General features: G+C 53.5%; 2 protein-coding genes across 3 annotated transcripts; one reads left to right on the forward strand and one right to left on the reverse strand.

Moving 5' to 3' along the window:
- Positions 1 to 293: 293 nt before the first annotated feature.
- On the forward strand, positions 294 to 14,160 carry LPO (lactoperoxidase). Of its 2 annotated transcripts, XM_016210701.2 has the most exons (12): positions 294 to 369; positions 1,654 to 1,741; positions 3,145 to 3,305; positions 4,648 to 4,762; positions 5,252 to 5,381; positions 6,132 to 6,335; positions 7,547 to 7,871; positions 9,368 to 9,528; positions 11,360 to 11,612; positions 12,672 to 12,845; positions 13,513 to 13,750; positions 13,938 to 14,160. In XM_016210701.2, the coding sequence occupies exons 1-12, from the start codon at positions 294 to 296 to the stop codon at positions 14,143 to 14,145; spliced, it is 2,133 nt and encodes a 710-aa protein (XP_016066187.2). In that variant the 3' UTR covers positions 14,146 to 14,160. The 2 variants fall into 2 exon arrangements, with proteins under 2 accessions (XP_016066187.2, XP_087681765.1); XM_087825639.1 differs by lacking the exons at positions 1,654 to 1,741; positions 3,145 to 3,305.
- A 1,764-nt stretch (positions 14,161 to 15,924) lies between these two features.
- MPO (myeloperoxidase) lies at positions 15,925 to 25,679 on the reverse strand. Its single transcript, XM_087825640.1, has 13 exons — positions 25,586 to 25,679; positions 25,338 to 25,431; positions 24,855 to 25,030; positions 24,518 to 24,641; positions 24,276 to 24,405; positions 23,982 to 24,188; positions 23,022 to 23,340; positions 20,695 to 20,855; positions 19,308 to 19,563; positions 18,686 to 18,856; positions 17,701 to 17,938; positions 16,762 to 16,976; positions 15,925 to 16,007 (listed from the first exon to the last, which is right to left on the reverse strand). The coding sequence occupies exons 1-12, from the start codon at positions 25,659 to 25,661 to the stop codon at positions 16,769 to 16,771; spliced, it is 2,160 nt and encodes a 719-aa protein (XP_087681766.1). The 5' UTR covers positions 25,662 to 25,679; the 3' UTR covers positions 15,925 to 16,007; positions 16,762 to 16,768.
- Positions 25,680 to 26,091: the final 412 nt, after the last annotated feature.

A 26,091-nucleotide genomic window follows, 5' to 3' on the forward strand; every position in this document is an offset into this window, starting at 1 on the left:
TGAAGTAACCTGCCCAGCATCATTGAGCTACTTAGAGCAAATGCAGAACTACAACTCAGGACCTCCAGACCCCAAAGCCGGAGCTCTTTCCCTCCCCTGCCCCTTCCCAGTATCTAGCATGGGCCTGAACATATAGTAGATGCTGAATGATTGTAGCTTCCCCTTCTCTATTCCAGTGTTAGGGTGTCTGGTGTCCCCGGGGCGTCTCTGCTTTACCATCCCCTTACTGTGACTCAGTCCCTCCCGTAGGGGCTCTACAAGGCTCACACCATGATATGCGTCTTGTTTCAGCCATGCGGGTCCTTCTCTGTGTCCCAGGCCTCCTCGCTTCCCTGACCTTGCTCCATGCCGCATCATCTGCCACAGGTGGTAAGTGTCTCCCTGTATTGGTTTCCTGGGGCTACTGTAGCAAAAGACCACAAAATGGTTGGCTTAAGACAACAGAAAATATTTTCTTACAGCTTAGGAGGTTAGAAATCCAAAATCAAGGCCTCGGCAGGATCATGCTCCTCTGAAGGCTCTAGATCAGCAATTTTCAACAGGTGTTCCACAAGAAGTTTTAAACACGCAGTACCTGTTTAGTCAGGGGCACCGATCTCTTTTCCTGTAGATTGTCAAATAAAAAAATGACAACAGCCAACACAACAGTAGCCGTCAGGTGAGGATGCCCTGTCTTGAACCATAAATACGTAGGTTGTATAACAGAGCTGCATCTTATTGGTCACATCGCATAATAAGATTGCATCTGATTGGTTAATTCTTGGTACTAGAAATCCTTATAAACAAATATAGGCACCTGATTTTTTAAAAAGTCATTTTGGAGCAAAAAGGGTAGGTAATTACTATTATTTTTTTTTTTGTAAGTCAATCAAAATTATACCGATTTTTTGTCAGATCAGCAAAGAATATACCATATTTTTTAGTGTGCCGCAGCTTTAGTAATTAGTTTGTGTGTGCCGTGAGATAGAAAAGCATGAAAATTGCTGCTCTAGAGGAGAACTCGCCCTGGCCTCCAGCTCTGGTGACCCCCGGCCATCCTTGGGACTCCTTGGCTTATACGCGCATCGCTCCTGTCTCTGCCTCGGTCATCACGTGGCCTTCTCCGTGTCCTCCTTGCGTGCTCTCCTCTTGTTGTAAAACTACCCATCATTGGACTTAGGGCCCATCTTAATTCTGTACCTGCATGACCTCACCCCAATGAGGTATATCTGCAAAGACCTTATTAACAAGTAAGGTCACATTCTGAGGTTTTTATTAGGACATATATTTTGGGGGCATACTGTTTCATCCACTATATTTCCCTTGTTCAGAGAATGCATCCTGCCCCACCCCCAGATCCCAGTATGAGGGGAAACAAGGAATCCCACCTCTTCCCTACACCATGCTCTCCCTGCTTCAGGGTCCTGGTAGTCAGCTAAGTCCTTGATGAACTTGCTTTAGGGTCCAGCTCACCAAGAACCAGAAAAACCCCCACCGCTCAGTAGCCTGAGCCAACCTGAGCAGCCACTTGTGAAAGTTTCCTAATTTTGATCTTCCGCCTGCTCAGATTTGGGGGGGCGGGGACAGGTAATGGCTGAGAAAGGAGGACAGAAGCAGAGGGCATCTCGGAGGAATGGTGTCTGATCCCCTGCTGCTTGTTTCTCCCCCTCCAAGCGAAGATCAGCAGGGTTGCTGCCATCTCTGATGTTGTGAGTCAGGTCAAGATCCAAGTCGACAAGGCCTTCCTGGATTCCAGGACCAGGTATTTGAGACACAAACATGAAGGTTCTCATGGTGGCGGGAGGGAAACGCCCATTATTTCAGCAACTATCTCCAAATGAGAATTCTCTCTACCTCCTTAACGCCAATCCCCTTACAGCCCCCAGCTGGGGATAGAATGAAAGCCACAAGGTCAGTGCTCATCGCCTCCTCTGCAAGCTGTGCACAGGACAACCAGCCCTGCTCTGGGACTTGTCCTCACTGGTTAGTTCTTGGGCTTGAGGGCCTCACGGAGATATAAAAAATAAATTCAAACAGCCTTTTACACAAGCACTCAATCTGGTATCATGACTGGCGATGGAATGAAGGGATAAACAGAGCAATGGTTGCTACTGGAGTTACGGGAATCAGGACGCCGCTTGGAGGAGAAGGAGAAGCCAGCCCTGTAGAGAGGCAGAGGGATGGCATTTCAGGGACTGGGAACAGCAAAGACAAAGGTCCTGGGGCAGGAAGGAGTTTAGGGTGCCAAGAAACAGAAAGAAGGCCAATGCTGGTGGCGACAGTAGGCAAGGAGGAGCACACACAGGTGAGGACAGAGAGATGGATCCCAAGGGCCACAGAGTCAGAAAGCAGATGAGTGGTTGCTAGAGACTGGTGGGGGGAGAGGAACTGGGAGTGACTGCTTAGGAGGTATGGGGTTTCCTCTGCCGGTGGTGAAAATGTTTTGGGACTAGACAGAGGCCATGATTGCACAATATAATGAGCATTCAGACTACACGCAGATGGATTCACGCCTGCCCCAGGGTAAGCCAATGAAGTGCTTTCATCAGAGGATGGCACGGCCTGAATTTCATTCTAAAAAACTGACTCCAGTGGCCACGTGGAGAACAAGTGGGAGGGGGACAGGAGTGAGACAGGAGCCCAGTTAGGAGGCTGCTACAGGCCCCCAGATGAGAGAGGATGGTGGCCAGGATGAGGGTGTGGAGATGGACAAGAGCTCCTCGCAGGGGGCAAGTCCCTGGTGAGTCCGTGTGCAGGCGGAGAGCCATGCAGAGCACCGGGCGGCGAGAGGGAGGAACGGGCACGAAGAACCTTGCGTGGGACCTTTCAGGTGGAGCCCCGGGAGGCCAGCAACCATTCTTTGTTCATGGGGTGCGGGACCCTTTGGGACCTGGCTGACGATGGTGATGGCACTGATACTAACACATATGAGTGTTTATTTTGTGTCAGATAGAGCTCTAGGTACTTTATATTCCTTTATTCCCCAAATCCTAGAGGCACCAGAAGAGAACTGAGAAAAGATCCCGAGAGCACAGGAAGCACTTGTCTCCTGCGTGCCGCCCACGCCCTCGGGGGCCTCGCTCTACACACGCCACCTCACAGCCCTTCTACAGGGTCAGAGCCCAAGGGGCCCAGTCATGACTCCCGCTTTGCTCCTCACTGTAGGCTGAAGACTGCCATGAGCTCTAAGGCACCCAGCACCCAACAGCTCTCAGAGTACCTCAAGCACGCCAAGGGCCGGACACGCACGGCCATCCGCATCGGGCAGGTGTGGGAGGAGTGCCTAAAGAGACTGAGGCAGAAAGCGATCTCGACCAATGTCACAGGTACAGAAAACCCACTAGCCCTCTGATGGCAGGAAGGGGTCGTTTCCTCACAGGAGAGAGAGGAAGCCACCAAAAGTTGCATTTCCCCTGAGGAGCAATGTCCTTGGAGAAGCACTCCAGCAGAGCAAGGAGGGGCTGAGAGGACAGCTAGGCCAGTGTTCTTTTTTGCAGGGAGAGAAACTCGAAGCCCAGCAAGGTCACACTGTTAATTCTAAATGAGGGGGCATTCATGCTCTTAGTATAATACCATCTATAAGGCCTCTATCCAGGGGAAGTACTAAAGTCAGTAAACATGGGCTCCCTGTTCCAAACCACAGTGTCACCACTTTCCGCCAGTGAAGGGGACACTTAAGCCACCTGTGTCTGAGGGATTTACTGGGATTATATCACAGGAGATGAGATTTCCAACATTTTCTGGGTAACATGCAGCTAAAACAATGAGTGGATGGATTGATCATGAGTTCTTCCAACCCCTCCACCCCCAAATGTCACAGCTCATGGAGAGTCCTGGAGGAAGGGGTTTGGTTCTGACATCCAGTGAGCAAAGATATGTGGCCTAGGACTTGGGAAAATCCCAAAGTTCCAAAAGAAGGAAACTGGGGCAAGGTAGGGAGAAGGTGAGAGCCCCTTGGACTCTCATACTCAAAAATGCTGGGGGTTGAACCCAAGTCCCTGACAACTTTCACAGATGGTCCCTCTGAGGAAGCCCCATAGGGCCAGAGTCCCTTGCCTGTCTTTCATTGTAGGTACTAGGATGGATCACGGGCTGTATTAGGAGGTTGGTGCCCTCTCCATTCTGTGCCCACATGGAGGCCTCTGATGCCTAAAGCCCCCCACTGTTACTCCTCCCAAGGCCACAGTGCCCCTCACTTAAAAATGACCTGTCCCTCCCCAACGTCTTCCCTATCTAGATTCCTGCTTGCTTGGTTGTTTAGATGTCAGGGAAGCTTTAGAAGAAAAGTGATCTTATCAAACTAACTCATACTAACAAGCGCTTAACTTCCCAGGGGTATTTCTATTGTAAGAGAATGACCTGTCCATTCACATGACCTGACGAAGAATTACTAACAACTCTGGGGACTTGAGCAGTTATGATCTGTGTGGCCTTGGGCAAGTCTCTTGAGCACTATGGTCTCAGCTTCTTCTCTGTAAAATGGGAACTTAGATTCTTGCCTTAGTGAGTTGTCAGGATTAAGTGAGAAGCCACCTCAGAAATGCTTACTGAGAACATAGGATGCATTCCCCCAAGTGCAAGTTCATCCCCGGTTTCCCCTTCCTGCCTGCCCTCAGTGCCTCAGAGTGGAGAAAGAACTCAGCCCCTTTGGGGTCCCTTCTGTTTCAGGCCCCAGCCTGGACTTGACTACACTCTCTTCGGAGGTAGGCTGTGATGTCCCTGCTCCAGTGGTGACATGCGACAACAGCCCTTACCGCACCATCACGGGAGACTGTAATAACAGGCGAGCGGGCTTCGGTAGCTGTGGGGGGCAGGCCCTCCCAACCACCAGGCCCAGCGATCGGCCTCAGCGAGCGCAGCCCCGCGCAGCCCCGCGCAGCCCCGCGCAGCCCCGCGCAGCCCCGCGCAGCCCCGCGCAGCCCCGCGCAGCCCCGCGCAGCCCCGCCCCGCGCAGGGACCGCCGGCTGCGCGTCCAGGCAGCGCTCCCACTGCCTTACCCTCCTAAACTTGGCGCGCCCCCGGGATCTGTTCTGCTGGAGCCCCCTCCTAACTCCCCCAGCGGATCCCACTGGGAGCAGCACCTTTCCCCAGGGCATAGGCGCCCCGCGCCTTCCGAGGGTGGGGTGGTTCGGACGCCCCACATTCGAGAGGCGCCTCCCCGGAGCCCCCCCCACCCCCCGGCAGAGGCTCCCCGGGGCACCCCTGTGGGGTCTGCGGAGAAGCAGACCCCGGAGTGGAGTGGCGAGGCTGAGCGCCGGTCGTGCGGTTGCAGGAGGAGCCCCGCGCTGGGCGCCGCCAACAGGGCGCTGGCGCGCTGGCTGCCCGCGGAGTACGAGGACGGGCTCGCCCTGCCCTTCGGGTGGACGCCGGGGAAGACCCGGAACGGCTTCCGGATCCCGCTGGTGAGGCCAGGCTGGCGGGGGGGACAAGCCCGAGGAGGAGGGCGAAGGATGGGAGTCAGGGAACGAGCTGCGACGAGGAAGGAGAAACGGGACGGGGGACAGAGGATGCGTGGCGGGGCTGCGTCGGCGGAGAGACGGGCTCTAGGACTTGGGCCTGGCGTCGTTCCCCAAAGTGCCACCAGAGGGCAGCAGCGCTCCCAGCCTGAACCCAGCCACGGGGCTGTCACATCCCAGTTGCCCGCAGGCCAGATACCCTGGGGTCTCCTAGGCAGATGGCCTCCCTACCCCATCCTGCTTACGCTTCCCCTGCCCCAGCTCCCGGGGCGCATCAGCTGTCGTTTGCCTGGAGGTCCTCTCCGGCGGCCTCGTCTGAGTTGGCAGCCCCTCCCCAGCCTCTCTCCTCTCCCCAGACACCTGGCGGCTCCGCACCTCACAGGCAGCCTGCCTTTGTCTTCCCTCCCCTGGTGGAAAGGACACTGGCCTCTCAAGCCCTCAAGTCATAGGGACCTGCGTTTAATCCCATCCCTGTCCCTTTGTGGCTGACCTTGGGTATCTGGCCTGTGGCTCACCTCTCTAGGACTCAGTCTCATCTACAAAACGGGGGTGATGCCACGCACCTCACAAGCTTGTTATGGGAATTAAATAAGTGTAGCTGTTGCATCGTAGGTTCTCAACAAAACTGCAATTGAATCTGAATCCTCAAAGCACATTTTTCTCCAACCCTCCCTCCCCTTCTTTCCCCTCCTGCAGGCCCGTGAGGTCTCCAACCAGATTGCAAGCTACCTGAGTGAGGATGTTCTGGACCAAAACAGGTCCCTGCTGTTCATGCTGTGGGGCCAAATCGTGGACCACGACCTGGATTTTTCCCCCGACACTGAGATGGGGAGCAGCGAGTACTCCAAAGAGCAATGTGACAAGTACTGTATCCAGGGAGACAACTGCTTCCCGATCATGGTAGGCCCTGCGGCTGCGCGTCCCTGACAGCCCTGGCCTCCCTGATGGGGCAAACATTTCCAGCCCATCAGCCAGGGTCTCTGAGCAGATCTTGAGTGCTGATTTGACAGCTCCCCAGTCCTCACATGTCCATTCCTTCGCTCACCCGTTTATGCAGGAAATAGACATTATTCATTTACTTCGTGCCAGGCAGCACACTGTGTGCTGGGATCCAAAGGCTGAGAGGACACTGTCCCTCCCCTCAAGGACAAAGGGCCTGTGTGGGAAATGGACAAGCAGCCTTGAATGGCAAAATCAGGAAGCTGTGGGGAGGGTTGCCTATGTCCCCAGCCAGCAGCATTGGCACCACGTGGGGATTTAGGAGAAATGTAAAATCTCAAGCCTCATCGCCGACATTGGGAAACAGGACCTACACTTTACCAGGATCCCCAGGAGATTCGTTTCATACACAGAAAAGTTGCTGTGATAATCATCCTGGGGTCCTGGAAGGCTACTCCCAGAAAGAACTGAAACTGTCAGAAATTGTGGGAATTTCCAGCAGGAAGGGAGAGGAACTTGCAGTGCTGCCCCTTCTTCATGGATTTTAGGGTTAGAAAGTGATTTCGTCACTCAAAACAACAAACGAGTCAAGGCTATGTGCTATGATGTGAAGCACCTGAGCTGTGGAGTGAGGCCAATCCGGATCCGAGTCTCACATCTTTCCTTTCCAGTTTGTAAGTTCTTGGGAAAAGTACTTAACCTTTCTGAGCCTCAGTTTTCTCACCTGTAAAATGGGACTGAATTAGCTACCCTATAGGGTTTTATGAGGACCAAAGGGAGAAAGTATACATAATGCCTAGCACATGGTAGGTGCAAAATACATACGTAGTAGCTGTTGTTGGTAGCAATTATTAACAAACCCCTTCCATCTCAGGCCCTGCTTCCCTGTCCAGGGATCTCAGGACTCTCTCCCACCAAAAATGTGGAGCCCTATCTGAAAGATTGAAAGATTCCCCTCGGCCCTTTTACACAGCAGGATGTAATGAACTTCAGGGTTGTGGGCCCTGGATGTGTAGCATCAGCAGGTATCTAGAGTCAGTGTCTGATACTGCGGTCCCAGGAGGACACCATCAGCATCTTTGCCAGCTTCATCCAGGCCTGCTCTGGGGAGAGATTGCCAGGGCCCAGCTGTACCACCTCTGCCCAGTCACCCACCCCCAATCTCTCTGCAGTTCCCAGAAGATGACCCCAAGGTGAAGACTCAAGGGAAATGCATGCCTTTCTTCCGAGCCGGGTTCGTCTGCCCCGCTCCGCCATACCAGACCCTGGCCCGAGAGCAAATCAACGCTCTGACCTCCTTCCTGGATGCCAGCTTAGTATATGGCCCTGAGCCCAGCCTGGCCCGCAGCCTCCGCAACCTCAGCAGCCCCCTGGGCCTCATGTCTGTCAACCAGGAGGTCTGGGACCACGGGCTGGCTTTCTTGCCCTTTGACAACAAGAAGCCAAGCCCCTGTAAGTTCATCAACACCACTGCCAACGTGCCCTGCTTCCAGGGAGGTGAGTCTAGGGTGGAAACAAGGGAATGGAGAGCAGAGGAAAGCCAGAGAAACTTCACGGGGCCTCTAGGCAGCTTTGCCACGGCCTCTCATCATCTTATGGGAAAATGCACACCAAGCCACCGCTGCCTCTGGCACTGGCCAGCACTGGATACAGAATCTAAGGGCATGTGCTCACGGGGGGGGGGGGGGGGGGATCTAGGGAACCCAGAAACCACAAATTAAAAAAAAAAAAAATCCCACCACCCACAGAAAATCATTAACATTTTAATGCCTATTTTCCCAGGTTTTTTCTATTGTAGATATAGTTCTATATCATTTTACATAATCAGGACCCTCCAGTGCAGCTCTAGCACCTGACATCTGCACTTGACATATCCCATCTTCTTCCACAAAATGATGGTTAATGGCTGCCTGGTGTCACATGACATAGCGCCATAATTTATTTTAGCAACTTACTTGGAGACATTTAAGTCATTTCTAGGTTTTTCTGTGATTTGTTGTTTTTAGGTAACAAACATCCTTGATGATGAATTTTTGTGCTCATTTTAATAATTTTATTACGATAACTTCAAGGCATTTTATAAGGTTGGTACAAAGCCCACACTCCCTATAGCCTGTGCGCAACCAAAGCCCCCCAATTCTATTCATTCGGGGACTCATGCCATCTTGGTCCTCTCTGCCTTTGGCTTCTGGGGGGCCTTCCCTTTGCCAAAAACTCACTCTCCCGGGACAAACCCCTGCCCGCCCTGATATGGCAGAGGTCAGCCCGTAGGCCCAGATCTCTTCATAGAGCTCAGATTCTGCCTCCACATGTCTCATATCAATCCACACACAAAACTGAGCGCTTTCCTGAAGTTTTCCACAAAAATACCCACTAATACCAGGCCTCTGTGAATTCAGCAGATTTTCCCGATGGTTAGAGGACACAAGGAGAAGCCCCCTTGTGGAACACCTGGTCTTTTACCACTTAACCGACCCCAGTCCTGGTCCGCCCTCCCGATAGCCTCCATCCCCAGATTCCTCTTCCTTTACCAGAGGAATTCAACCCTACCCAGGCTCCTACTCTCAAACTTGAATTCCTAAAACCTTCAAAGTTGCTCCATAGTAAAAAAGCCCCATGTTTATTTGTATGGTAGGCACCATCGTAGAAGGCAGTTGGGATTGTAATTAGCAAAGTTTTACTTCTTAATGTCATCTGTAGCCTTTACTACAATCTTGTGAGGGTGGCCTTATACCCATTTTCACAGATCTGAAGACTGAGGCTCAGAGCTGTTAAGTAACTTGTGCTAAAAAGTGTGTGTGTATGGAGCTGAGATTCAACCCGGTGGGTCCCCACCCTGATCTTTCTCCACCTGACTTCCCAGAAGTTAACTGCAAGGAGGGGCTTAGGAGAGGGCCCCGGCGGGGGAGGCACCATCATTTATTTTTTAGAGCAGGTTACTGGGTTCTGGGGCTGCTCAGGGGGAATCCACTTTCCTGCCTCTGGGCTTTCAGGAGATTCCCGAACCTCAGAGCATACCCTGCTGTCCTCTTCCCACACCCTCTTTGTCCGAGAGCACAACCGGCTGGCCGGGGAGCTGAAGAGGCTCAATCCTCAGTGGGATGGAGAGAAGCTCTACCAGGAAGCCCGGAAAATCCTGGGAGCCTTCATGCAGGTACAGAGGCCCAGGCACCTTCCTCACAGGCCCCCTGGCTCCCGCTCCTGCCTCTGCCCTCTGCTCACTGCCACACGCCAGCTGTCTCCTCTGCTTTTCACACTTCCATTCCCCCCATCTTCTCGCCAACTGTCTTTCTTTTAAGCCCTCCCTTTTGTTTCTTCAGCTCCTTGTCCCCAAAATGAACCCCTGGATTCAGAGTAGTGGCTGAATTTTTTTAACCTTCACCCAAGGATATATTTTCAATTGCTTTTCAGAGAGAGTGGAAGGGAAGAGAGAGAGAGAAACATCAATGTGAGAGACGCATCGATTGGTTGCCTCCTACACACGCCAGACAGGAGCCAGGGATTGAGCCTGCAAGCGAGGTGCATGCCCTTGACTGGCTTCCAACCCGAGACCCTTCAGCCCTCGGGCTGACGCTCTAACCACTGAGCCAAACCAGCTAGGGCCTCTCCCTCTTCTTAAAAAGACACTGGCCCTATTGGTTTAGAACGTCACCCTCATGACCTCGTTTAACCTCAATCACCTCTTTACAGGCCCACCCTCCAAATACATTAGGGGTTAGAGCGTCAACGTGTGAATTCCCGGGGGAAACAATTCAGTCCATAACGAGGCTTTTTGGACTGCAAGAAAAAGAAACCCACTCAGGCTAGTTCAGACGTTCAGCAGTGGTTCAACTGTACATATGTGCCAAAGGGGAGCTGTAAGGGTTTCTCCAGGAACCTCAGGGCAGGGAATGTAGTTGGGCTTCAGCAAGGGTTAGAGCCAGAGACGGGAAAGCATCTGCAATGAAAGCAGTTACTCACTCTGTCCCTCCTTCCTCTCTGCTCCTCTCTTCGCTTCTTTTTTCTTCACTCTCTCTCTCTGCAGATGGGTTTTCTCTGCTTTTTTGCACACGGTAGAAAATGAAAACCCATATGACCCCACCTGTCCCTTCAGATCAAGTGCCATTAAACTGGGCCAGTCCACTGTGGCCAAAGGCAGGGGGTTCTGTCTCCTGCTGGTTCCCATAGCCCGAGGGGCAGACCGCCTGCTCCAAGGATGCCATCCACAGAGTATACGCTGCTGAACAAATTGGAAACAACCTAAGAGTCAGAGAAGGACCACGAGTGTGATAGAATATTACACACGTCATTATATAGCTGTGAGCTAGATGGAAATGTGACAAATGTTAAGTGGAAAAGCAGAATGGCATTCTCTAGGGTTACAACTATGTCAGACACGTATTATATAGACAGGTATTAGAAAGAATAAAAAATTAATATAATTATTGTGTTATGCAGTGGCATGATTCTTTAGTTTTTGAAATTTTTCTTAATTTATGTTAGTCCATCGCTTTCAGTAAAACAAAACCAGAAACTGACCTCCCCATGGTGCAGCATCTCTTTCAGAGCTGGAGGCTGAATGAACTTCCTTTGGTTGCCCTGTGAACCATTCTGTGGTCTTTCATCCCCCTGGCCCTGGCCTTTGGGGAAAAGTTTAATGATCTGATACGATTATGTTAAAGCGACACGCAAGAACTGTCACTTTGGCTTCAAGGTCATAAACTTAGGGCAAAGATGCCAGAGTTCACCTCAACTGCGAAATTCAAATGACTGATGCATAGAGCCTGTGTTGAGACAAATCCTGAGAGATCAGCAGAAAGACTGTCACGATCGATTAGTGATGTCTGCCAGGGTCACGGGAAAGGGAATCAGACACATGTGCTACCCATTTGCTCTCCTTGATTTCTGACAGCTTACCCCTCGCAGCTGCAGCGCCTCTCCAGCCTCACTCTGCAGAGGTTTCACTCTTCTCACACCCTTTCCTCGTGACTTGTTTCTCCTTCCAGATTATCACCTTTAGGGACTACCTACCCATTTTGCTAGGTGTGGAGATGCAGAAGTGGATCCCTCCATACCGAGGCTACAACGAATCTGTGGATCCCCGAATTTCTAATGTCTTCACCTTTGCCTTCCGCTTCGGCCACATGGAGGTTCCCTCCAGCATATTCCGCCTAGATGAGAACTACCAGCCGTGGGGGCCAGAGGCTGAGCTCCCCATGCACACCCTCTTCTTCAACACCTGGAGGATGGTTCAAGATGGTAAATCCATTCGGGCAAGTGCTGGCACCTGGCTGCCTCACCCTGCAGCCTGCTTTTAACTCAGGAAACCTGGCCTACAAGTCAGACTCCAGGCACTTTCTGTGTGACCTTGGGCAAGGGAATTCTCTTCATTGAGCCTCAGTTTCCTCAGTTGTAAAATGTGGTCAATAATAGTACCTATCTCAAAGGGTATAGAAAAAATTTGAAATATATGCGTAGAGCACCCTACAACAGTTCCCAATGCACAGGAGGTGGTCAGTAAATACCAGTGATTGTTCTTTCCTCACCTGGCCTCTAAGGTGCCAGGTTTTTCCTCCCACCTTTCTCTGCACCAGGTTGGTTTCTCTGATCCCTGTAAAAAGAATTGATGGGTTTAGTAAGTAAATTGCTCTTCTCTACTCCCCTCTAGAGCTTTCCACTTCCATTAAGTGCCAAAGGTTGGACCCAGCTTCCCTTTAGCCTGGGCTGGGCTGTGTCAAAACTGGCCTTAATTAAGACCTAACAAGTCAGGGCCAATTTCTGTAGATTTCTGCTCCCTCTTCCCATGCTGCAACATTTCCTCAAGGGAACAAATGGAAGGAGAAGAAGCCAACTCTCTGAACTAGAGCTCAGAAAAAATTCTGAAGCTTGCCCTGGCCCATGTGGCTCAGTGGCTAGAATGTCATCCTGTACAGGTTGACAGGGCACAGGTTGTGAGTTCGATCCCCAGTCGGGATGTGTGTATGAGGCAATCAAGGTTTCTCTCTCACATGGATGTTTCTCTCTCTCCCTCTCCCTTCCTCTCTCTCTCGAATCAATGAAAAATATATTCTCGGGTGAGGATTTTTAAAAAATCCTGAAGTTTATCTTCATGCCATTATCTCATGAATGGCCCTTCCTTCCACCAGCGCAACAGCACACCCTGCAGGCCGCACTGTGCTCCTATCCCCACTTCTAGCCTGAGATGGTCGTTTGGCCCTACTTTAACCCAAGAGAAAATGCCTGGGGATGGGGTGGGGGGGATCAGTAGTGGAAGATGTCCCCACCCTCCCCTCATCCCCAGGATGGTCTTCCTTGCAGGTGGAAATGACCCCCTGGTGCGCGGTCTGCTGGCCAGAAAGTCCAAGTTGGTGAAGCAGAATAAGATGATGACGGGAGAGCTGCGCAACAAGCTCTTCCAGCCCACTCAGAAGATCCACGGCTTTGACCTGGCTGCCATCAACATACAGCGCGGCCGGGACCACGGGATGCCTGGTGAGTGGGGCTGGGGCTGGCCTGGCCTGGCCTGGGGAACTTTTAGCTACTTTCTGGGGTTCCAGAGGGCTCTCTCCTATAATCCCGAGGATCTGATCAATTCTAAAACAGAGGGCAGAGATACCAAGTTGTCAAACTGATTATTTGTTCATCTGTGAAATGGAATCTTCCATTCTCCCTAATGCAGAGGCAAGAGAACAGATCTGGTACCATCTTGGAGCTCCTCAAATGAAAAAGAGGTCACCAACTGACTTGTACAACCAGTCTGAAAGCCCAGGAAAAAATTAAGAAGAGGGGTATAGAGAGAAACCGATGACCATGGGGCCTTTCTTTCATACCCAGGAAAGGCAATTTAATATTATGATTAAGAGCTAGGCAACCTGGCTTCAAATTCCACCTGTGCCATTTCTAGTTATGTGACCTTAGGCAAGTTGCTTAACATCGCTGTTCTTCAGTTTCCATATGTGCTTAGAATAGTGCCTGGACCCACATAACCTGCTAGCCCTCCTGAGAATGAAGTACCACAGGTAGAAAACAATGGAATCGCATCCCGAAAGCTATGAGTTTAGACTTTCTGGGGCTGATGGAGCTGGAGTGGGTATGTCCCCAAGGGGGGCTTTGGGCAAGTAGTCCCCAGAATGAGACAGCTTCAGCTTCTCCATCCTAGGGTATAACTCCTGGAGAGGCTTCTGCGACCTCTTGCAGCCCCGGACACTGGAAGAGCTGGGCGCTGTGCTAAAAAACAAGATGCTGGCTAAGAAGTTTCTGGATCTTTACGGGACCCCTGACAACATTGACATCTGGATTGGGGCCACTGCTGAGCCACTGATAGAAAGGGGCCGGGTGGGGCCTCTCCTGGCCTGTCTCCTGGGGAAGCAGTTCCAGAAGATTCGAGATGGAGACAGGCAAGTTAGACCTCAGTGGGAGGGCAGGGGCGGGCTGACCCTTCCCCAAGGTGTGTGTCCCCACCTCCTGCATGAGGACTAATGCAGACTTTAGCATGTTCCCCATGACCTCCTTCCTCCCTCTTTGGCAGGTGGGGAAGGGACAATGGCTGGGCTGTATAGACAGACTGTGCTTCTGTGTCTGCAGGTTCTGGTGGGAGAACCCTGGGGTCTTCACTGAGAAGCAGCGGGACTCTCTAAAGAAAGTATCCTTCTCACGCCTTGTCTGTGACAACACCCACATCACCAAGGTCCCGCTGAACCCATTCCAGGCCAACAGCTACCCCCAAGACTTTGTGGATTGCTCAAGCATTGAGAAGCTGGACCTCTCACCCTGGGCCTCAGTGGGGAATTAGGGGCCTCCCACACTGTGCAGGAAAGCGCCCATTGGTCCATGATGCCATTTCAAGCAAGCTCAATGACCAGTCCCTGAGTCCTCCACATCCTGTCCCAGCCCTTTCCAGCCAGGTCTCGCTACACTTGCCAGATGCATACCCCACGCAAGCCCAAGGCCAGAGCCTTAGCCATTCCAGCTCTTCCACTGCTCCCATTCCCTCTGCCTGGGGAAATCCTCATCTGTCATGACGCAGACCTGCTGAGATGCCCTTCCAGTCTAGCTTGCCAGCTGTCACCCACCTTAGCCCTGGAACAAGTCTTGGCTGAGGCTGTGGCCTTTGCACCCTTATCTTTCCTCCTTCTCAACTAGATCATAAGTTCCTTGACCCAGGGACTTGACCTGGTTCTGAGGGTCTCCCTTGCCACCCACAAGGTGCTTGGCATGCAGTAAGCACTCAATAAACACCTGATCACTGACTAGAGATGCTGTCAATGACACCGTTCCTTTCTGGAAGGCAGGCGTTGGAATCACTGCTAATTAAGTAACTAGATGTTTACAGTTTTACCACTACGATGTGTACATGGGCTGTGGGGTAAGAAGGCATGATTTGGTGGAATTTCAGAGAGCTCTCCAAGAAAAGGAGGAGGCAAGGGACTCCCAGGAAAGGCAGCAATGGCCATAGAAAGGCAAGAGAGAGGGCCTAGGGTAATGCCAAGGGATCAAACAGAGAGGAAAGCCAAGCCTGGATTCCCCTGCATCTAGAGCTAATTTCCCTTCCAGAGGCCCTTCTGGGACATACCCTCTTCTTCTAGGGTAGTCCTTGGAGCCTGGGAGGCCTCTACAGGTGCATCTCCAGAATATCCTTGTGCTGCTACCCAATCATATTCATGTATTCTTTTTAAATGACCCTCTGGGTAAGGTCAGCCCAGTCAGGGCCTCCAGGTCTCCTGACTGCTGGGGGTGGGGGTGGGAGGTACTTAACCATCTTGTGGTAAGAGCCCAGGAGCCAGAGACCTAGGCTGCGGCCCTGGCTCTGGTACCCACTCCTTAAAGGCCTCGAATAAGCCTCTTCACAACTCTGACTACCATGTTCATCATCAGTGAACTGAAGATAAATAGTATTTATCCTGCTCTGGTGAGTTCCTAATGTGGCCTGGGGCTCCTATGGGTACATTAGCTCTAGCATCCTACACAACTTCAGGTTCCCAGCTGCGGGTGCCCCTCCCTAAATGTGGAAAGAAGGAATCCATCTTTCGGATTATAGGGGTCATGCTCAGGCAATAGGGAAATGCCCTCCTTCCCTTGTCTCAGCTCTGGCCACAGAGCCAGGACTGAGGAGTCTACTGTGTGACGGCCCCTGAACCACTGGGCCAGGCTGCAGAGGTGCAGGGTCCAGAGGTACCTTCCCATCACACCTCTGCCCTTGACCTCTTGCAGGCCAGCATTTTGTCCCATTTCCCAGCACCTGACACATGCCTGACACAGAGTGAGCATATAGCGGATATTTACTGGAGCAATGAATGACCATAAGGACTTGGTTGCCGCAAGTCCTGTTCTCCAGGTGGTATGCGTGGAAGGTGATGAGGGCCTACTGGATTTGGCCCACGCCCTAGGCTTCTAAGAACTGACTGCTTCCCAAGTACGGATCAGCCAAAGGAAGACTCCTGGATACCCTCACCCCCAGTTCAGAAAACACAGGGCCCTGAGGCACAGACCACACTGGTTCAAGTTCAGAGCCCAGAGCGAGCCTTGTGTTGAGACCTGCCCCACTGCAGACACAGAGTAAAGACCTCCATCAGCGCTACTTTATTATCACAAATGTCAGGTATAAACAAACGGTACAAAAGAGCCACTGTGCCCCAGTTCCTCTCCAGGCAGCTCCTGTAAATAAAAGAACAGGGTAAGGAAGGAAAATGGGAGCCATGGACTGAGCCTGGCCCCCCGGGCCCGTAACTCAGCCACCACACACAGCCCAGCTGCTAATGGCCGCTCCTCCAGGGGTCAGGGGTCGCTGTTTCACCTCCCCTAACCACAGCGCTGCTGAGCTGAAAGCTCTGCGAGGGGAGAAACGGTGTCTGCCTCTCTGTTTCCCATGCCTCGCACAGTCAGTGCCTGGTAGACAGTAAATGCTCAGTAATCAAGGAACTAGAGGATGCAAACGAGCCCTGTGAGGAGCAATGACCCCTGTAAAAGCAGCTGTTCCTTCTTATTTACCAAGAAGGAAACAGGCCGAGCAAGGCCGAATGAAGTGTTCAAGGTCACACAGCTGGTAAGCGGCAGAGCAGGGACTTGAACCCAAGCAGTCTGGCTCCTGAGCTTGTGCTCCTCACCGCTGGGCTCCGCTGCCTTCCATACACTCAATACTCACAGAAACGGCCAACACACGCTCACATAAATGACACCTACAGAGCACACAGCACGCTACCCGTGTTCGCAGGTAATACACACATGTAACACAATTTGTATACATTGCACACGTGCGCGCACACATATTAAGGAATGTCTAGTCATTCATTTTCTCGGCCGACATCCAGAACAGGGATGGGCTCACCTAGGGACGGGAGAGCTGTGGTTGCGACTGCCAGCCCAGCCTTCACCTGGACCCCGCCTTCACCTCGCTTCTGCACCCCCTTACCCAGCCTCTAGTCTCTTTCCCTCCACGCAGACAGGTCCAACGCGGGGAGTGTACTGCAGTTGACAAAGTCCCGAGGGAATGTGTTGGACATGAAGATGTTGTTCTTGGACACAGTGGTGATGCCCGTGTTGTCGCAGATGATGCGAGGCAAGGAAATCCTGGCCAAGGCCTGTTGCTGCTGCATGCTGAATACGCCCTTGCTCTGCCACCAAAACCTGCACGGGAACACCCACGGACATCGCACCTGAGGCCCTCCTGGGCTGGGAGGGCATCACCTGGCGTGAGCCATTCCCTGGGTGCCAGGGGAACCACAGCAGACACCGCTCTCCAGCACAGGAGAGCTCCAGGCCCTCAGGCAGCCAGGGGTTTTCAAACAAGTGAAGCCCCACTCTGCACAGAGCACAGCCCAGCCTCCCAGATGCCCTCACCCCCGTGGCCTCTGGGCACTGCTGATGCTGGACAGGGAGCTGCTCCCGCACTGGCTTACAAAGCCTGTGCCCTGGTCTGAGCTACACCCATGGGGGTGGAGCGAATCTTGGGGGTGTTTATAATCTGTCCACCAGAGAGGGACACCTTTCTAATCTTCCCAAAGGCACAATACAGGCTAGGTGACAACTAGGTATGACACGTCAGAACCATGATGAAATGACACTAGCAGAAGCAAGGATGGGACTGTTCAATAGTGACAGCACTGTGGTTGAACCTGAAACATTTTCTATTTCTTCCCTCCTTCACAACCAGAGGTCCAGGTCCCTCCCTGCTGCACCCCCAACAGGTTCAGAGCACATGAGGAATGACCTTGAGGCTCCCTGGAACACACTGGGAAGTCACAGATTCCTTCCAGCCCTTCATTTCACCAGAAAAAGTTGGGACCCCGAGAGATTCGGGACAGGCCCAGGGCCACACAGCATGCCTCGACCACCCCGCCTGCCTCCTCACCGATCGCCGTCACGGAGCTGCCTGAACTGGGTCCCGATGATGCAGGCGAGGAGAGGGCCCACACGGCCATTGGTATTCAGGGGCTCGGACACCCCGCCCATCCAGATGTCGATGTTGTTGGGGGTACCGTACTGCTGCATCAGCTTCCTCGCCAGGTTGATGTTCTTCAGCACTGTGCCCAGCTCGCCCACTGTTTGGGGCTGGGTCAGCCCACAGAAGCGCCTCCAGGCATTGTACCCTGCATGGGGGGAGGGGAGAGGTGGCTGTGGGTGCATCTTAGAAAACGCTCCTTCCCAAGACACCGAGGCCATATACAGAGTCACGGACGGACGGGAGGACACAGAAGGGCTTCCCCTAGGGAACCCTGAACTCTTGGCTCAAGCCAAGGGGACAGCTAAGGCGCTCCAGGACCCTCTCTGTCTTTCCCTTGCCCTCCCGCCCTAAGGCAAATCCTAAATTGCCATAGCTCTATCAGGTCCAAATATAGGGACATCTCATTGTCCCCCTCTGGAGATCTCAGACCTGTGAGGGACAAAGTGTGTCTAGAAGGCTCAGCCACATTGGCTGTCCTATTACACAGGCCCAGGCTTCGAGGTCATGCCGATTTGGGTTCGAATTCCAGCTCCATCACTGATGGTTGGAGAACCTCGGCAGGTTTCAAATCCCTGCAAGCCTGTTTTCTCATCAGTAAAATGCACATGATAATACTCTCTTCCTCTCAGAGTTCATGTAAAATGAAGCAAAATGAAATGATGATGGAGGCCGATGTTCAGACTATGGAGGTTAGGGGGCTCGTTGCTATTATTATGATGCTTCAAGTTTAAGGGTCACAGCAATGCAGAGGAGGCCAGGAATTGCTGAAATGGACCAGGTGGGCCCAGGGAGAGGTAGGTGCCTGATCTCAGACCGATTCCTAGGAGCAAGGTGCTGCGTCTAGGGGAAGTTTGGGGCAGCTGGGGACAAGAGGGATCCTGCAGCCCCTCACCTGGGAGGCCGTGGTCCCGGCTGCGTTGCATGTTTAGAGCGGGCAGGTCCAGCCCAATCCTCATGACCTGCTCAAACAACCGCTCCCGGATCTCATCCACCACGATTTGGTTCTGGCGATTCAGCTTGGCAGGGGTGGCCATGAGGCCCCGGAGGATGGGGTCAATGCCACCTGGGGACAAAAGGAGCTCAGTATCAGAGCTCAGATAGGAGGCAGGGATAAGTCCAAGGTAGGGCCAGGGGGATTGCAGACAAGGGCTGTGCACATGCAGCTCCTGATGCTAAGGTGACCCCGGTGGGAAGGTTCTCACAGGGCATCAAGGTCTCGGGGAATTATGTTATTCAGGTTTGCAGGGTTAGGGTGATCCCAACACCCCTGGGCTCCTGGGTCACAGAGTCACAACATATAGTAAGGAGCCAGCTCCCTATGAGCCAGCTCCACCCCGTTCTTTATTGTTAGATGTAGGAGAAGAGTCAGGTGAACTGAGGCTAGAAAGCCAGATCAGATCCCCCAAGAATGGAAGGAAAGAGCATTTCTCTTGCCCTAGCTCCCTGTGGCCAAACCCAGCCCTAACCCACCCTCAGCTTCCAGCCCATTCTCTCCTGGCCTAGGTCCCACTCACCTTCCAGCACAACCCTCCATGAGGCAAAAAAGACCCTGCTGAGTGGAACACGGGGGTTGGGCCCCATGGGCTTGTACTGATTGTTCAGGCGGAACATGAAAGGCTGGATGAGGGTGTGGCCATAGCGGAAGGCATTGGTGAAGACGTTGGAGATGCGAGGGTCCACTGAGTCATTGTAATAGCGGTACCTGGGCAGGTACTTCCTCATGGCCTCTGGCCCCAGCACGAGGGGCAGGTAGTCCCGGTAAGTGATGATCTAAAGAAAAGTCACTCAGATTGGCCTCTCTGCTCACCCCTTCTTGTAGAGTCTCTACCTGCTCCTGGCTTGGGGATCCCTTGTATCCCTCTATGGCCAGGGAACTACCTCCCACAGCACTGGATTTAGGTCTAATAGAGTGGCACCGAGGGGCATAAACAGAACCCTTGCCTGCTGTGTAGCCTTGGGCAAGTTATTAACCTCTCTGAACCCCAGTTCCTCCATTGTAAATTAAGGGTAATTATGCTGCCCTTAAAAAGGGCTTTGTTAGTCACAGATAGCTCCCTTGACTTTGAGTTATCAAGGTCTTATTTCTCCTACTAACTTTATAAGCTCCTTGAGGGCAATGCTTACATCTCATTTCTCTTGGAATTACTCAGTGTCCAGCAAGTACCTGGCTCACAGTAGGGTTCAATATATGACTATGGAAGGAGGGGAGGCAGGAAGGAAAAGAGCCACCCTGGATGACTTCCTACAGTGAAGAGGAGATATAGAGCAGTGTCACTCTAGATTCTAGGCTCTGGAATTTCCTCGGAGGCTTAAATGAATCTCACTTAAGTTTTTAGTGCAATTCAAGAGCTTACCCTCAGCATCTGCAACTTCCTCCCCCTCCAGAGTTTTTAAAAGGGGTGTGTGTGTGTTTATGTCTTGAGAGGATGGGGGTGCTGGAGCATCAAAGGTTGGGAGGGAGAACCAGGAACACTGCCCAGGGATAAATGAGGTTAAGGAGACGGAGTGAGCTATGATGGAGCCAAAAAGAACAGGGAAGTAGGTAAAGGAGCCAAGAGAGACAATGAGATGAAGGAAGGAGGGGCATTTATTGGACAGCTACTAGGCACTTTAGACCTAGCAATTGAACCACCCCAACTCCATTCCCAATGGACAGAAGAGTAGAAAGGGGAGCAAGCCTGGGAAAGAAAAGATGGAAGGCAAGCCACAGCTGTCAGGCATTTAGTACCGGCCAGGTGTTTTCGCATATGTCCCTTCCTCTTTATAGTATCATGGATGAAGAAACTGAGGCTCGTGAGGTTAAGTTGCCCAAGGTCAGACGACAGCGGGGATGTGGCAGAGGCATGATTGGATCTCAACTCTGCCCCACCCCTGGCATCACCGATGCTCAGGACTGCCTACCTGGACCATGGCTCCCACGATCTTCCGGGCTTCCTGGTAAAGCCTCTCTCCATTCCAGCGGGGGTTCAGGCGCCTGAGCTGTGTGGCCAACCGGTTGTGTTCCCGCAAAAAGAGCGTGTGCATGGAGGTGAGCTCAGGCATCTCACTGGAGCGGGTGTCGCCTTAGGAAAACAAGTCACTGTCACTCCCAAGACCTCCATCCCAGAAAGGACTTGCTCCAATGAAACTCCCTCCCCTGAAATGCCTCCTAACCAGCCCACCTCTCCACCCATCTTTCACACCATGTTCAGGTGACACCTCCCCTGCCTTGATTCCCTGGCCCGCCACAGTAGCTTCTTCGGTCTAGGGGCACTGCTGGTCAGGGACGTTCATTCAATACGCGTCAGATCTGACATATGACTTGCCACCTTCCCGCACCTGAGACTGAGAGCTCCTTGAGAACAAGGCTTGCTGTCTTTTGCTTTTTTGTACCCAACTCACACATACAGACACATGGGGTTTAACACGGTTCTTGGTAAAAGTAGGAGAGCCCTGAACAGTGCCTGGATGACTTATTCTCTTGGTTCAGGGAAGGCCCAAAGGCAGCATGCCTGTTGGCACTCCCGGCTTCCATGCCCATGTCAGACATAGCCAACGATCACAGCGCTCTCTCTTGCTAAAGTCGGATGCAACCTCCGAATCCTTCTCTAGAAAGCCACTACCATCTGATCAGAGTTGCTGTCCCCACCCTTACTACATGCTCACTGTGCAGCCTGTTCAGGGAAGGGGGTTAAGGCACAGGACGTGTAAAGTCCACACCCGAGACTGTTCAAAAAAACTGAGTTAGACCCCTGATCCCTCTAGTCCTCCCCCTGCCCTTCTCTGGAAGGGCCCGAGGTCCATTACAGCAGGACACTGGGTTTAGCCCTCACCAGCTCTAGAGGCTGGTGGGAGGGAAATTCCATGACAGCAGCTTTTCCATCCCATGAGCTGCCAGAGGTCATGAGGATCCAGGTCTGGGGCAGGCAGCTTGCCAACACCAGGGTGGAGGCAGCCCAGACTGGCTGAGGAGTGCAGCTCTTCCCTCACTAATCCAAAAAGTCCACACTGGCACTGACCTTGAATGTCCTCCCCAGGGCTCAGCCACTAGAAGCCACCAGGAAGGGAGGATGAGAGGTCAGAGGGAAGGGCCTCAGGCCCACTATTGGGTTTACAGTAAAAAACATCGGAGTAGCCCTGGCTGGTGTGGCTCAGTTGGTTGGCATCATCCCAGGCACCGAAGGGTTCCCAGTTCTGATTCCCAATCGGGGCACATGCCTGGGTTGCAGGCATGATCCCTGGTAGGGGGTGTGCAGGAGGCGGCTGATTGATGTTTCGCTCTCACACTGATATTTCTCTCTTTCTCCCTCTCCCTTCCTCTCTCTCTCTCTCTAAAAGTCAATTTTAAAGATCTTAAAACACCAAAGGATAAAATGAATTGTAACAATAAAGAATGCTTCTCTTACCTGTTCTGTTACTAAAAACAAAACAAAAAACAAACATTGGAGTCATTATACAATTGTCTAACCATTATGGTGTACACCTGACACTATCAGAAAATATTGAATGTCAACTGCAATTGAAAAACAAAATTTTTAAAATAAAGTCCAAGACAATTAAGAGACCCAATGAAAAAACAACATTGGAAAACTTCTGAGCATGGGTGCCATCAGTCCAGTGATATCCCCAGGGCTGCCAGCTGTTTAAATTTAAACTCCCACCCTCTCTTATTACAGGGACTCAAGATGGGCAGGAGGTGATGTTCTGGAGCAGCACTGTCCAATGGAACTTTCTGAATTGATGAAAATGTTTTACAGCTGTGCTGCCCCCTGGGCGCCACTAGTCTGAGACCATTGAGCATGTGAAATGTAGTTAGTGCAGTGGAGAAACTGAATTTTTAATGTCTGTTAATTTAAATGAACTCAAATTTAAATGCACATAGCTACATGTGGCTAGTGGATTTCTAATTGAAGATGTGGCTCAAGATGTGCTCTTTGTCCCTTCAGTTCCCTGTTCCTGGGGGACTCAACTCTCCTCTCTGCCAGAATCCAGAGGGAAAGAGAGAGAGAGAAACGGATGGACAGAGGCTCTGCAACCATCCATCCCCAAGTCTCCTTCTTAGGTCTCAGGTTTTTTTGGGGGGTGGGGGGTGTTGTTTTTTTGCCTTTCTGGCTCCATCCAACTTGTCACCAAGGCAACTGGATTAATATCAAGAAGTTGGTGAGGGAACAAGCTGCTTACAAACAGGCCCACTGTGGCTCCAGCAGGGAGCACCCCTGTGCCATCCCAGGTCCCTGCCCAGGTCTGACCTGCCAGGAAGCAGCGGATGCGCGCCGAGCGGTTGGTCAGGAGGCAGGGGTCATCGTGCAGGTTGTCGAAGGGCAGCAGGGCCCGGCCATTGTCCCTGAAGCGGGTGTTGACCTTCATCAGCCCCAGCTGGTTGGTCAAATTTCGAAGGTTTCTGGCCAAGGGATCCTCACTGCCGTACACCATGCTGGCGTCCAGGAAGGAGGTGAGGGCGTTGATCTGGTTTCGGATGGTGATGTTGCCGCCTGTGCAGGCAGGGCAGGAGCGGAAGAACGGGATGCAATCCTGTTGGTTCCTGATGCGGGGGTCATTGGGCGGGATCTGTGTGGCACAGAGGGAGACCCAGCTGGCTCGCCAAGGCAAGGGACAGTGCGCAATGGTGACTCTCCCCCAGTCCACCCTCCTGAAGGCCTTGATCCCACCTTGGAAGCAGCGTGCAACCCAGGACAAGAGGGGGAGACCCAGTCACCAAAACAGGGTCCCTCAGGACTTCTGGCTTCCTCAGACTACAGGGAGGCTTCTCACGGCCCACCAGGGGTCACTGTCTGAGGCTCCACGTGCAGAGTGCCCCTGAGCTCCAGGGCTGATGACCAGACGGCTGGACTGGGGAACATGGGGCTCCTTGGAGGTGAACCCGCCGGTCCTCCGACCTTCCCCCTAAACCTCCTCTCTCTCACTGCTTCCCTGCTCCGTGTGTGCTCCTCCCTCTGGCTCCTCTCTCTTTCCCTGTCCTGTTCTGGTCTCTTCTCTGCGGAGAGGAAAGAGGCCTGTGCGTGGGGTACTCACACACAGAGGCTGGAGAGCCAGTGGGAAGGTCCTCAGCGGGGAGGGGTGAAGGGCAGGGCCAGCCTTACTAGGGAGCTAGGGAAGGAAACCTGGGCACAGAGGAGGTGGCCACTTCCAGGAATGATGGCCACGCTCCCCACCCGGCAGGCAGCGGCTGCGCGGGAAGAAGGGAGCACCTTGAGCGGAAAGCAGGGTGGCTGCTGCAAGCAGCTGGTCTCGCAGTTAAGACCGCTGACAAAGGCGGCCCGGGCGGCCGGCTCGGGGGTGAAGTCGAGGTCGTGGTCAATCAGCTGGCCCCACTGCATGAACATGAGCGAGCGCTCGCGGTCCGGGGTCAGCTGGTCCGTGGGGAAGCGCACGATGGCGTTGGAGACGGCCCGGGCCTGCGGGACACGAGCGTCAGGGCGCCGCCTCCGCGCTGCCCGCCCCGCCCGCCCCGCACGCCCGCCCGCCCGCCCGCCAGCGCTCACCAGGGGCACCGGGAAGCCGCCGCGCTTGGTCCCGCGCGTCCAGCCGTAGGGCAGCGAGACGCCGTCCTCGTACTCCGCCGGCAGCCAGCGCGCAAAGGCGCGGTTGGAGGCGCCCAGCGTGGGGTGGCGCCTGCAGGGCGAGGACGCGACGCTGACACAAGGCGGCGCCGCAGGCGGGCCAGGCGCCCTGACGCGGCCCGCAGCCGCCCGCGGGCCCAGGGGCCGCCCCGTGCCAGGCACACCTGTTGTTGCACTGCCCCGTGATGGTGCGGTACTTGTCCCGCTCAGGGCACGTCACCCTCACGTCCTGGTAGGCGCAGCCGCTGGACTTGGACAGCAGGCTCAGCTGGGCGGGCGTCAGCACGTCTGCGGGCGCGGGAAAGAAGGGTGTGGGAGCTGAGCCCCCCGTTTCCTATCCTAGGCTGAGAAGCCTTGGGGGGGGTGCAGTCTGAGGACATGGAGGGGAGACTCGATGTTCCAGAGACTTCCTGGAAGGAGTTGGGGAGATCACTGGGAGGTGGTAGGGTCGCTTGGAGGAGTCACTAGCCGAGCAGAGGTTGGGGTTGTAGGGAACAGTACCAGTGACATTGAAGGGTCCTGACAGCAGGGGCCGCAGCTTCCCCTCCAGCAGGTCTAGGGCCACATGCAAATAGTCAGCAGCCCTCACAGCTGTCCGGGTGGCCGCCACTGGCTGCTTGAAGTAGGACAGGAGTTCCATGGGGCTGGCCAAGCCACTGCGAAGCCGCTGCTTGATGCTGCTTGGAGGAGGGACGAGTAAGGCCAGAGAAAGCGGGCAGAGCCACTCAGCAGAGCCCCAGCCCAGCAGATGGACACGCAGGAAGGTGCAGACAGATTCACAGACAGGAAGAAGGTATCCCTTTAAAAACAGGGTACGGACCTGGGTGTCCAGACAGAGGCAAGGCCACGGAAAGGGTGGTTTTGAAGATGTTCTCACGCACAAAGACTGACAGAAAGAGGGCCCCACCCCACTTCCCATGCCTGTTGCTTTCCCGAAAGGCCTGGACAGCCTTGCCCAGAGCTGGGCAGTGCCCGGCACCCCACCTTTCCCGCCTCTCCTTGTAGGCCTTGTCCACTAGCCGCTTCGCCTCCTCCATGCAGGTCACAACCATTGAGGTCTCCACTGCCCCCAGGACAGCTGCCCAGAATAGGGGTTGCAAGGTCAGGAATGGGCCCAAAGGACCCCCCTTCCCATGAGGCCCCAGAGCCAGGGTGGCCTTCACTGAGGAAGGAATCCCTGGAAGTCAGAACCACGCCAACATACCACCTTTCCCTTCCTTCGGAACTGTTACCTGGAGCAGCGCCCTCAGAGGGCCAGGGCACCGCCAGAATGGCCAGGAGCCCTGCTAGGGCCAGGAGCAGCTTCATCTCTACAACAAGACCCCAAGCCCAGTAAGTGTCCAAAGCTCACAGCGCATTTGGGAGAAGAAAGCCCCACCATCCCCCTGCTCTCAGCCCCTCACTCACACCTTTATACCCCAGTTCCACCTCAATGGGCCCTGCCTATGGTTGGAGCCCAGTGCTCCTTGAGGGAGGAGTCCACAGTGCCCCTCCTTTGCTAGCTTTAGTCACTCAACCCCCAGGACCTGACTTCTGAAGTTCACCCGCATTGGCAGCACCTCTCAGCTGAATCTAGGCTTTTATGCCCTCCAGGCTGGGGGAGGGGTGGGGCACATGAGCCCGCCCCCAGAGACTGAACTCTCTCTCCTCCCCCACTGGGGCTGGGAGACAGGGTAAGAGGCCTCTAATATGGGCAGGAAGGGCAGGAAAGGAGGGTACAGGGTGTCCCCAGAGTTAC

Source organism: Miniopterus natalensis, chromosome 17, assembly GCF_054644295.1.
Source record: "Miniopterus natalensis isolate mMinNat1 chromosome 17, mMinNat1.hap1, whole genome shotgun sequence".
Lineage (NCBI taxonomy): Eukaryota > Metazoa > Chordata > Mammalia > Chiroptera > Miniopteridae > Miniopterus > Miniopterus natalensis.

Bases quoted from the DNA above. Each gene is read 5' to 3' on its own strand.
- LPO (XM_016210701.2), top strand. From the start codon at position 294: ATGCGGGTCCTTCTCTGTGTCCCAGGCCTCCTCGCTTCCCTGACCTTG. The intron at 4,763-5,251 runs GCGAGCGGGCTT...GTGCGGTTGCAG, and splicing joins ACGGGAGACTGTAATAACAG to GAGGAGCCCCGCGCTGGGCG. The intron at 12,846-13,512 runs GTGAGTGGGGCT...TCTCCATCCTAG, and splicing joins CCGGGACCACGGGATGCCTG to GGTATAACTCCTGGAGAGGC.
- MPO (XM_087825640.1), bottom strand. From the start codon at position 25,661: ATGAAGCTGCTCCTGGCCCTAGCAGGGCTCCTGGCCATTCTGGCGGTG. The intron at 20,856-23,021 runs GTCAGACCTGGG...TGTTTTCCTAAG, and splicing joins CATCCGCTGCTTCCTGGCAG to GCGACACCCGCTCCAGTGAG. The intron at 18,857-19,307 runs GTGAGTGGGACC...TTTTGTCCCCAG, and splicing joins ATGGAGGGTTGTGCTGGAAG to GTGGCATTGACCCCATCCTC.